The sequence below is a fragment of the Strix aluco genome, chromosome 2 (assembly GCF_031877795.1).
Source record: "Strix aluco isolate bStrAlu1 chromosome 2, bStrAlu1.hap1, whole genome shotgun sequence".
Classification (NCBI taxonomy): domain Eukaryota; kingdom Metazoa; phylum Chordata; class Aves; order Strigiformes; family Strigidae; genus Strix; species Strix aluco.
In genome coordinates, this window is record NC_133932.1 from 80,468,906 (window position 1) to 80,481,118 (window position 12,213).

Consider the following 12,213-nt stretch of genomic DNA (forward strand, 5'->3'; position numbering starts at 1 on the left):
TTATGATATGGGTATATATTATTTCTTTTCCTTTTCTATAATGAAAAGCAGTGAGACTAAAAAAATAAAAAAGAATACTACAGACTTTTTCATACCTTTTTGGAGGAATGGTTTTATGCCCAAAAGCAGTAAACTTATCTGATATTATTAATGTCCCAGCGGCAACTGCACTATTAAATCAACAAAAGTGTGCCAAACGTTTTAGCAGCATGTTGGATGGGGGCAGGGGGTGAGGGATGGGGGATAGGGCTGGAGAAACAAAAAACCAAGATAGTCGTCTTTTATGGGTGAGTAGGTGGGATTTCTCCTTTCACATCTGAGTCAGGTCTGTTGATTCCCCTGCTCTTGTACAGCCATGTCTGCTGACAACAAAATCAACTGTTACGTGTCCACTGACCTGGCACTAGTTTTCCTATCACATATACTGTTTAAAAAAAAAAAATTTTGAATAGTTCTTTTACCTTCTTTATGTCTGTCTCATTTCTTTCCTTTTCTGTCTTTCAGTGTCCCCCATCCATTGTTTGCTTAACTTCTCATTTGTCATTTTACTTCTTTTTCCTGTTAACAGATGCTTATGCTTTGTCGGTACTTACAACGGGACGATTAGAACTTTGTGGGTAATTTGTTACTCTGAGCATATGTTGATTGGTTTTGGTTCATACTTGCAGAATAGTATTTGCTTTAAATACTTTTCTGAAAAGGAAAGGTTACACACACTTGCATTCTGAAAACAGAATCTTTTCCAAGTCAAGGCTTTAGTTTCCAGAGCTATTATGACTGAAGGTACTATATAAGAAAAAAAACCTGGTTTATCAGTCAGTTAGAGGAAATATTTCTGGCTGTAAATGAAGTCATGTTACATTCTGTGAGGAAGTACAAAACAAAATCCTCACAGTGTCATTTTGCAGAGTAGATTTTTCAGTATTACTGCAATGAGACTAATTTTTTTTGTCAAAGCTATAGTTTCAATAATTAAAGTTTTTATATGCGTAATCACTTTATCTCCTTATTTAATTGTTTGCTAATTGTGAACCATGACTTTCAAGTGGCTTAGTCAGAATCTGTAACTGCAAGGTTGATGTTTTTTATTCTGTGTTCTTTTTTTTCAGGCTGAAAATGCACTGGCTGCAATGCCAGAGGAGAGTCGCTCCGAGGGAAAAATAAACTTTAAGGTTTACAGAAAATACTTCACTGCAGGAGCAAACTACTTTGTGATTTTTATACTTTTAGTATTCAATATTCTGGCACAGGTAAGTTGTTGGGAGCCACAAATAATATTGAATGTATTTTGGGTTTGCCTTTTTCCTTTCTTTTTCTTGTTAACAAAGTGTATGCTTGTTACTGTGACGTTTCATCTGAAATGTTTGGGAGCATGGTGTTTTTTAATAATTTTGTCATATATGCAATCAAATTTTTTATATCAGCATGGAATTTTGGTACAGCATTGAGAGGTCTTGCACTGATACTTATTTCAACAGTTTCAATACTTCAATAAAGTAATTATTTTTCTGGCAGCATGGCACAGAAGTTATAAGCCAGTCTAATTTTTGGAGATAGAGAACAAAATCATAAGATGTATAAAGTAGTGTTTAAGAAACCTGAACAGTCAGTCTGTTTTCAGTTGAGGGGAGGGTAAAGAGATTTACTGGGTATGGGAAGACAGAGTCTGACAAGTGTTAAAAGAAAAGCTCATCTGCTGATAAGTGCAGGTTATATGAAGGGCTAGAGGGAGGGTCACTGTTTAGTAGAATAAGAAAGTGAGGAAGAGGATAGGCAAATATTGTGTGTAATGCAGACTATAGCAGGTATGTAAAAGAATTTTTAAACAGGGAAAATTATTTTGAAACCCACTGAAAGAAATGGTGAGCTGAGGAAGCTGTGTGAAGATAGCTTTTGCCTTTTTCTCTGTTTCCTGCAGAGAAAGCTTAAATTCATTTCATGGAAATGATTGGTCTTGGCTGTAAAAAATAGTCTATATATTTACACATGTTACTTCCTTTTTCCTTGTCCTTGAATTGAGTCTATTGGAAAGATAGCTGAGCAAGATCAAATCTCTGCAGTAGACCGCCCAGAACTTCAAATTCACGTGAACAGAGGTGTATTTTGAGATAAATAACCCTGTTACAAATTTGTAGTCACAGAAGGAAGGTGGCAGTAGGAGTTTTTCTCTTCCTATCTTCTCTCATCCTCCTTCAACCCTGTTTCTGGTAATTATCTCCTGTAAACACAAATTTCTGGACTGGTAACATCAGAAAGTTTGTTAATCAAAAAGCATTTTGGAATATCTCTAGTAGCAAATTTAGGAACTGAAAAAATTACTTCTTTAATGTGCAATTAACATACATTAGGAAGAGCTACTATATTTTGTTTGCTTAAGAGTATTGCTTTCCTTTAGTCTGCTATCATGTAAGGTAATTTAAGGTAACTTCTTTCTTTGTAGATGGTTCTTATGCACCTTCTAATGTGCTTTGCAAATTGCTGCTGGTCTTGAAAGACTGGATGGCATACTTTCCTGAATATGTGATGTTTTCCCAGAGAACATGAAAGAATAGCAAGGAAATTTAATTTTACAATGTTTTTTTTCATTTTGTAAGATGATTCTTATATTTGCCTCTTTTGCTCAAGGTGGCATATGTGCTCCAGGACTGGTGGCTTTCTTACTGGTAAGTTGAAGATAATAACTGGTCAGTCATTTCTGCCTTTTCAGTCAAGTGCTGTTTGCCTAATAGAAATCAGTATTGTATAGGTGGTGGTGGTGGTGGTAAACCTGTTCTAGAAAACTTCAGAATATCATAGAATCATATCATAGAATGGTTTGGGTTGGAAGGGACCTTGAAGATCATCTAGTTCCAACCCCCCTGCCATGGGCAGGGACACCTTCCGCTAGACCATGTTGCTCAAAGCCCCGTCCAACCTGACCTTGAACACTTCTAAGGAAGGGGCATCCACAGTTTCTCTGGATAACCTGTTCCTGTGTCTCACCACCCTCACATTAAAGAATTTCTTCCTTATATCTAATATAAATCTACCCTCTTTCACTTTAAAACTGTGAGCCCTTGTCCTATCACTACACTCCCTGATAGAGTCCCTCCCCATCTTTCCTGTCAGCCCCCTTTAAGTACTGGAAGGCCGCTATAAGGTCTCCCTGGAGCCTTCTCTTCTCCAGGCTGAACAACCCCAACTCTCTCAGCCTGTCCTCATGAGGAAGGTGCTCCAGCCCCGTGATCATCTTTGTGGCCCTCCTCTGGACCCACTCAAGCAGGTCTATGTCTCCTTATGTTGGGGGCCCCAGAACTGAGCACAGTACTCCAGGTGGGGTCTCACAGGAGAGGAGTAGAGGAGGAGAATATGCTTGATCTTTTTCTGATCTCCGCTCATTCTGTGTGTGGGGGGGGGGAAAATTAAAGTTTATGCTGAAGTGTAGCCTGTGATTGCTTCTACTCATGGTGTGGTTCGTGACAACATCAGTACATGTGATATTTTGAACTAAAGATTTCAACAGAGTTGAATCCAGAAACAGTTAAATGTAGTGCAAATGAGTATTTGCAGCATGTGATTTGATGATCGTTATCTTCTGTATGCATTTCCACAGGGCAAATCATCAAGAAAAGTTGAATGTCACAACAAATGGAAATAATGGAGCAAATGAGACTGAACACCTAGATCTTAATTTTTATTTGGGAATTTACGCAGGTAATTACACATGCGCGTGTATGTGTCTGAAGAACTGTTCTTTATCTGACCTATCATAATAAACAGTTTTGAAAGGTGCAAAGCAATGGCAATGTGGGGAACTGTGATTTCCAGCAGTAACCGAATAATGTTTTAACAGATTAGGAGCCTGAGTCTGTCTTCCTGACTAAATTAAATGGAATAAATAACATTTAAAAATCTAACAGAATAGACGGGTTGAATGCAGACGCTTAATTTGCTTTGCCTGGATTTTGGGAAGTAAACTAGGAATTGAGTATTCAAAAAGTCAGTCACCGTAAGGTTGTGGTTATTGTCTATACTAATAGGTCATTGAGCTAAATCTTCAGTCATTATATGGATGGGCAAGAGGGATTAGAAATGGATCTTCATTCTGTGCTGTTCTAAAACTTGACATGGCTACATTCCTTCTGAAGTCCCATAGCAAAAGAACCAGTTTTTAAAAAGCATCCTAGATGGGTATGCAAAGCAGGATGTTAAAAAATCATTTTAATATATTTCAATAGGTAGCCATATGCTTCTATTCAGCCATATGGTTCTATCCAGAAAAGGGCATTGACCCTTGTATTCAGGCATCCAAACATCTTGAAATACTGCTCTGAAAGGTAGTAAAAATTGGCATAGAAAAATCGTGTGTGGAAATAACGCTCTCAGACTCTGCTATTTAGCACTTCTTGTGGTGTACAGTTTTCTATGGCATGGTAATGCCTTGACGGAGATTTAAATGATAGGTCAGAGAATACAGGTGGAATACCAGAAGAATATGCATTGAATGTATTCAGAAACATCTCTCATGAGTGAGGATAGGTGGAGGATTTGGGATTTAGGATAGGTTTGGGATTTTTTTGGGGAATCCACGTGATCTAAGTGCTTGACAGAAAACATTGTGCTTGGCCTGGGAAGCAACAATTTAGGAGCCAGATAAACTTGGCTCTTATTTTCTCTGTGTAATGTCTTATTTCATGAACCGTTCCAGTGGATTGCACAGTATGATTAAATGTGGCAAACTTGGTTTTCTCTGACCATATAACCTAAATCATGTTATGGAAAATTTTATTCTTTAAGGAAATTTTTTTTTCTAGATAGCAGAACAGCAAAAGTTACCTTTATATTGAAATGTTCAGATAGCTTAGTGAGATATTTGCAATAGTTGAACAGACAGCATTGACTTACCTACACAAAATTGTAAGTGCAGTTGAAAAAGTTATAAAAAGATGGCATATTTCATATGAAGTACATGATAATCTAACAACTTTTTCTGCAACCTCTGAAGCTGTATAAAATAATTTAACATTTTTATTTTGATTCTCAATGTTTGGAAAAAGAAAAAAAATCACCATGGTAGTTCCTTCCTAGTACTTGTTATTTGAGACATGACAGAGATTTAGAGGAGTAAAATTTCTGTTAATGGGAAACCCCATTGGCTAGAACTGAGGCACCAATTCCACACCTTTTCTGTAAAGTGAGTGTGCAGAGTCCTTGCCTCTCATACTGAGGTGGTAAGCTTGTAAATGGGGAAAGCTAAAACCTTTGGCGTGAGACAGACCGGATGAAGGACTCGAAAGTCTCATTCCTCCCACTTCTCCCTGGCCATTAGGGTCTTTTCAGGTGATTCGTTTGGTGAGGGTCATGCCAGCAGCTTCCAGTAGCTTCCAAGCCTGAGTGAAGTTGTACAGAAATGTGGGGTTCCCAGGGTGTGCTCCCTCTCCTCCCATCACTCCCACAGACTGCTGTTAGGCATGGGCTCTGCCACAGCCTTCTGCTTAGTACCTCTTCTGTTCCCTTTTTACATGACCCACTTTTCTGTCTGGGTATGTGCAGTTACTCTTGGAAAAGTTGTTTTCTTTTACCTGGCCTGGAATACAGCAGTCAGGACAGTCAAACAAGCTCTTATCCCAGCCACACGCTTTTTTCTTAAAAACAGCACCACATGGAACATGGGCAATAAATTGAGAGCAGACAAATGAAGTAGTGATACCTTTTCTTGCATCCTGGGAGGGTACAGCAGTAAGCAGGATGGAATAACTCATTGACTTAACCACATCGTATTAATTTAAAACCTCACTATTTCCCACTGTTACTATAGCTGTATCTGAATTACGTCCAGTTTTAACCTCTCGTTAGTATAGGCAATATTTTATGTTGATAGTTAGGGTCTAACCTAAGGGTGTCCTCAAGGTCTGAGCATCTGGGCTTGTGGTGGCTATGCTTAGTTTCTACAGCAGATTACCTGGAGGCCTGGAAGCACCTTCACTGTTCACCTTCATTGACTAGGAATTTGGGCAGCCACATTGAAGATTACACACAGCAAACAGAGCAGCACCAATCTCGTTCTTTGTTTCCACCTTTTGCCCTGTAGCACACCTGTCTTGTAAGTGGAGATGTGCCCAGAAGAAAGACAAACAGTCTACAGACTAATTCCCTAGAAGGGCTCTATTTCACATGTCATAAGGGATGCATCTTATACTGTGTTAAAGAAATACACATAATTTAAATGATTTGATGTGGTTTACAAGGGAAAGAATGGCATGAGTGGTTTGGGCTGATTGAGAATAACTCAAGGTTGTCTCTAAATAGCCATGTATATATTACTTGGTTAATACCTGCTGGGAAATGTTGAATCTTCACAGTGACCTCTGCAAGCCACAATTATACACGGCACTGTGAAATGAATTTCTTAGCAAAGCTGTTATGCAGGAGGTTTTAATACAGATTTATTTCATGGGTTAACAGACATTTCCTACATTTCTATAAAGTACCAATTCTTTCAAACTGAAAAAGAGAAATTGTTTAAATTGATGATATGATAGTAACTGAAGCTAGTGACAAATAGAAGATACCTGTTCTGTACTCAGTCTGAGTCCCTAGGCTTACATTTGGATTCCTGCTATATACAGAAGTGAACAAAGTTTGGTTTTAGTTCAGTTTTATTTTAAAATTCTTTTCCTTTTGAAAGATCCATATGTGTATGCATGCTCTGTCCATGTTTTTTTTTTTTTTTAATTTCAGGTTTAACAGTGGCTACAATACTGTTTGGCATAATAAGAAGTCTTCTGGTGTTTCAAGTTCTTGTTAATTCTGGTCAGACTTTGCACAACAAAATGTTTCAATCCATTTTGAAAGCTCCTGTCTTGTTTTTTGACAGAAATCCTATAGGTAAGTTTAATAGTAAAAAAGCCCTTAACACTTAATGTACCTCATTGATTATGTTAACTATTGTATTTGTGGGCAATTATGATTTTATAGTATTTTTGCACATTTGTGTGGCTTTTTGCTTCTTTTACTTAAAATCTTTAAGTTTAACAGTGTGGTCTTTTTAAATTCAAAAGTCAGAATTTTGACTTATTGATGGTTGATCTTACTCTCTTCAGATGCAGTCTACAGAAAAATGAATTATCTGTTGCTTTGATGTTGTACATTGACCTGCTACTTGCATTGCTATTCTGATTCAGTTACGTAGGGGTCTCTTCCATATGCTGCATGTATATGCATGCATTTTGTGGGGATGCCTTTCTTGTGCTTTTCTTTGAAAGCTTAACCCCAACAGTCATTTTCCCTTTTAAAAAGTAATTCTAAGCATGTGTGGTAATTCACAGTTTTGAGAAACTGTGTAGCTTACTGTCCTTCCAGAATGCACAAAAGCATAAAGCATGTGATTTAAAACTGTAATCCAGACCCTTATGTTCTTAAAAAAAAAAAAAGAAGCTGGAGCAGAGTGAAGAGAGTGGGAAAATGGGGTAGTACTGATTAACTAGCCAGTCTTACATGAGAAGCAGAAACATGATGGTCTTCACTCCCTTGAAAAGGAATATAGGCTTGTTCTCATAGTTCCAGAAGCTGTTTAATGATTGTAAGGGTTTATAAGGATGGCTTTGTTGTTTCAAAGAAGCTAGTAATATTTTCAGGAAAAAAATACTCATGTGGAGAAAAGGTTTATGTCCATAATATGATGAATGAAATGTGTACAGTTTCCCCTTTATTTTTTTAAAGGGGAATCTATAACTGCAGAAGTTTAAGGCTCTGTTACATGGTCTACTTGTACTGTGAGTCTGTGGTAGTGTAAATTCAAGGCCACTGCAAAGGATTAGAAGTGAAGCCATAAGCTCAGGAGACAGGTTAGCGGAGAGCTAGTGAGAGCACATACATCAGAAGAAATTGTAGTACTGATGGGGTTTGTTGTCAGATAGACAAGGATTTTCCTCTTTGCTTGCTTTTTGTGTGTGTGTACAGCATATGCAGTAACTGTATTTTTGAGGCAATACATAGTCATGTTGTAAAAATACCCATAAACCTGGCTCATCATAACAAAATAAGAACTACAGAGTAGGGACAACGTAGAGTAATAAATAACAGTTTGCTTTGTAACATACTGTGAAGCTCAAATTAGCAGTGCTTTGTAAAAGTGACATTCATAAAATCTGCCTATTGCTGGTATTCACACACTGTCGTGACTTACAGATGTGTGTTTCTATTTATCAGGAGATACTTTATAATAGAAGATTAACTTCAGTGTGCATATATTTCTTTCCCTTGATCTTTCTTTTGGTCATGGCAGCATGCAAAAGTACTGCTGTTCTGATCTGTACATCTTTTGAAAAAGGAAAAAAGAATGACATGTGAGGTGATGCTCTTGTTCAGAACTGCAGCATGTAGCAGTTCTGAAATTCTCTTTTTAGTGTCTATATTTCATTGTCTGATTTATGTGGGGTTTTTTTACCATGTATTTATCTTTTAGAACTTCAGATGCTATTTTTTCCTCATTGGGGTGGGATTTGTTTAAGTAGAAGTCTCTTTTTTTTCTTCTTCTTTTCCTTTTTTTAGTATGCCTTATTATGAAAGACGCACTAAAAAGAAATTGAATTTATTAAAGGCTTCTTTTTCTACGGTTGTGATTGTAATAGCCAGGCCAAACTATTAGTTAGCAAAGCTATTATATTAGCAAAACTATTATATTAGAAAAGCTGATACTGCAGTGTCAGATATGTCATTAAGCATCCAGCATGTTCTCAGTATTTGCGTGAGGTCTCTAAGACCATAGCAGAAGCAACTGCTGAACTGACTGTTGCTGTTTTATTTATCCAAAAATAATCAGCAATTAAAAAATGCTACGGTCAGTATTTTGAATACATGGTGATCCATGTTCCAAAGTCAAGGAAGGAAACTTAAATAAATAGATATCCCAAGATCTCAATCGTTCTTATTGGGGAAACAGACTAATGAGCAGCATCAGGGAGTCGACGTTAGGAAATGGAAATATGTAGTGAATCATGACATGTCTGTCAGCTCCCAACAGTGTAGATCCAATCAGTCGTGGTGAATAAATGAGATGACTTATTTCTAAAAAAATTATGCTTTATGAATCACTTTAGGCATGAGCCCAAGATCTCTCTTTACAGATTGCATTAGCAATATATAGGGAGAGGAAGGTTTTAAAGGGAATAGTAACGAGTATCTTACCCAGATGATATAAGAATTTGAATGTATTTTTAGAACCTCGATTATATAGCAGAGACAGAAGAGGAATATGAGGACCCCCTGTCCTTTCTCCCTCCCCACCCAAAAATATTTGTACGTACACAGATTTCACCTTTCTGTTATTTGGCATAGATCTAAAAACAGTTAGACGTTACTGCTATGTTTTCCGTTGGAAGAACCTTATTAATAAACGACTGTCTCTTTCTTAAGCACTTAACCTAACCCTGTTGAGCTGATAATCCTGGCTAAAGTTTATTGTGTTATCCAGCATTCAGAAAGAATGATCAGCTATTTATGACTGAAATTCAAATTTATCAGCAGATATCTATACAGCATCACTTAAACAGCTATAGTGAAAGCTTGATGGGAAGTTAGAGGGTAAGCGGTTGTATTTTGGGCTTTACTACATCTGACTTGTCTGTTGACAGAACTTTATTTTTTGGAGTGTAGAATTTGACTCTTTTGAAATGTCCTTTGCTCTTCTATCTGTATCCCAGTAAGGGAATTGCATGCTTATCAAGGTATCTGTAAGGAGGAAAACGTGGATGTTTTCTACATCATAGTGAATGCTTTATATATTCCTCTTCGTGTGTCACTTGCAGGAATAAAGGGGTTGATTTCTGTGCACATCTAGCACAAGAGGGCAGCATGATCTGTTTTATCCCAGTCCAGCATTACAACAGCTTGTTAGAAGGATAACAAAATTTACCTGCTATGTTTTTAGAGGTGATATTTGAGGAGTGAATTTTCAACCTCTCCAGTGAGCAATAGTAAAGTGGTTCCGTTCAGTTCTCCTCATTATCTGCAAGTATAATACTTTCTCTTAATCTTTTACATGGTAAGATTTTCAGCTTCATATATTGCTGAGTTCAGGAACTTTGTCGGCTTTGTAGTTAGTGGCCAAAAGTCAGATAACTCTATAGAGTCTGATGCGTTGGTCCTGTCAAGGAGACCTTCTTCAGCCATTATTCCTTTTAATTTCTTTTTTCAAGATGTTTGTAACATTTCAAAATGAATTTTATAGAAAGCTAGGTAAAAGGGACCAGGACTTCAGCAGCAGTGACTTGAATTGGGGGTTCACTCTTTTGAAATTAGTTTCTTATTGATGGTTTAGGACACCCTAGTTTTGACAAGCTTCAGGATTTGATTCAAGATTACTTGCTTAGCTTGTAAATGAATTGTTCTTTTCTGGGATTTGGGGACAGAGATTTCTTTAGAGAAGGGATGCTAATGTGTAACTGCATCACTTTCAGTAATGGTAGTTTTAGTAGAGATTGAGTGCAATTTTGAATTGCACTGAGTTTAGGAAACTGAAACTTGCTGCTGCTGTGCTGATGGGTGCTATAAGAATGAATGAATGATATACATGAATTTGTTCAGATAAAATAGGAATCTCTTCCCTCTCCAGAGATATGTCTAAAATTCAAATTGAACCAGAACCACTACAGAAACGCATATGAAAATCTAGCGCTTTTTTTTTTTTTTAAATTGTATCTCTTCAAACTCTTGGTCCTGACAGTTTATAGAAAGAGAAGAAATGCTTTGGCAGATAAGACAGCATTTTTGGCCTTCCTAGAAACAGAAAGCACTGAATTTTGTGGTGGTTGTCCTCTACCTGTTAAATTAGCAGAATTTTTTTTTCCCACAAATGCTTTGTGGATGTAAATAAGCATTGATCCCTTTGAGTGCTTACCCAGACTTTGAGATTTGACCAGATTGTAAAGAGAAATGTTCTCCTGTTTTGGCAGTCAGAAGTGACATGCTGAACTGATAGCTAATAGCAGCACATAAAAGCTAATTCCAAATATTAAAAGATAAAAATGTGAAAGAAAGTTGTTGTTATAATGAAGAGTTTTTCTTTAAGGCATAAGGATTTTAATTACGGTGTTCATAAATCAAGTGTTGAAGCACCTATAATTCGACAGAGAAAGTTTCTTTATAGGATTAAAAGCATGTTCATCAGTGCACAAGTCCCTATCTGCATTTTATCTGACAGAAGCGTCAAACAGGCAATGTTGTTAAAGTGTTTAAACTGTATAATATTTGCAACAAATATGACATTTCAGCAGTCTGAAAATTACAATGCTGATAATGAGGTTGTTAAATTATACTCTATCAGTTGGATAGTGAAACTGCTCTAGTTAGTGTACATTAATGTATGCTTGTTCACACAAGTGATTCTGCTGAACAAGTAGCATGTTTAAACAAGAAATACTGGTCTTAAACCCTGTGATTTACAGTAGGTGGTGTTTTGGCATATCATGCAGTTAACAAGGCAAAGCTTCATGTTAAAATATTTCATTTGTAGTCTCATTCATCATTGATATAAATATTCAGTAGCGATGCCAGAAAATGTATTGTATTCCTATTTGACTCAATGACTCAGTTGCTTTCTTTTTTTTAGAAACAAGATCTATGCTATCTTTCTGATGCAGTTTTCAGATATTTCCTTGTGGTCAAGATGAATTCTGTGGGGTTGTGAAAAAATATACCAGCTCTTTTGACAGCTTTCATGTTCTCTTAAGCTACTACAAAAAAATACGTTGTCCTTAAAGCAGCAGAGGCTTTGGTTTTGACTTTCTGTGCCAAGCTCTAAAGCATGTTCACGTGTGTGCAGGTTTGTTAGTTTATGTTGAAAAGAAGTCCCTATAGGACAGCCTTTTATTGTAATATAAAAACACAGATTCTCTCTTCCGTGTTGGTAATCACTTGCATTTGTTGTTATTAAGATGGTAACACAATAGGTTCCATCAATCATCAAGATCCTTAACAACCACACAATGTTGTAAATATTATGTTTGGGTGTTTGAGTGGAACAGCTCGTCACTGAAGAAGGTGTGGTAATTAAAACCTGTTAGGTTGCTACATGTGTTAAAAAAAAAAACCCACACTTTAATGTTTTTTCATAGAACAATGGCAATATGTACTTTAGACCTTATCAGGGCGTGATTATTAAATGATATTTTGTGGGAGTTGCTCATTTACTGTTAGTATTATCATGGCTTTTGTTAAGAGTTTAAATAGTCT

At 36.8% G+C, this 12,213-nt stretch overlaps 1 protein-coding gene across 7 annotated transcripts in view; it reads left to right on the forward strand.

Moving 5' to 3' along the window:
- The window catches only part of ABCC4 (ATP binding cassette subfamily C member 4 (PEL blood group)), a 155,472-nt gene that overhangs the window by 54,331 nt on the left and 88,928 nt on the right, over window positions 1-12,213 (forward strand). For all 7 annotated transcript variants that reach the window (XR_012622011.1, XR_012622012.1, XM_074815448.1 and 4 more), the window contains exons 16-19: window positions 1,110-1,250; window positions 2,626-2,663; window positions 3,593-3,693; window positions 6,721-6,867. Coding sequence is in view for 5 of the 7 variants with exons in the window: in XM_074815448.1 (XP_074671549.1) it covers window positions 1,110-1,250; window positions 2,626-2,663; window positions 3,593-3,693; window positions 6,721-6,867 (427 nt within the window). In the remaining 2 variants the exon portion in view is untranslated. The remainder of the gene's footprint in view (window positions 1-1,109; window positions 1,251-2,625; window positions 2,664-3,592; window positions 3,694-6,720; window positions 6,868-12,213) is intronic.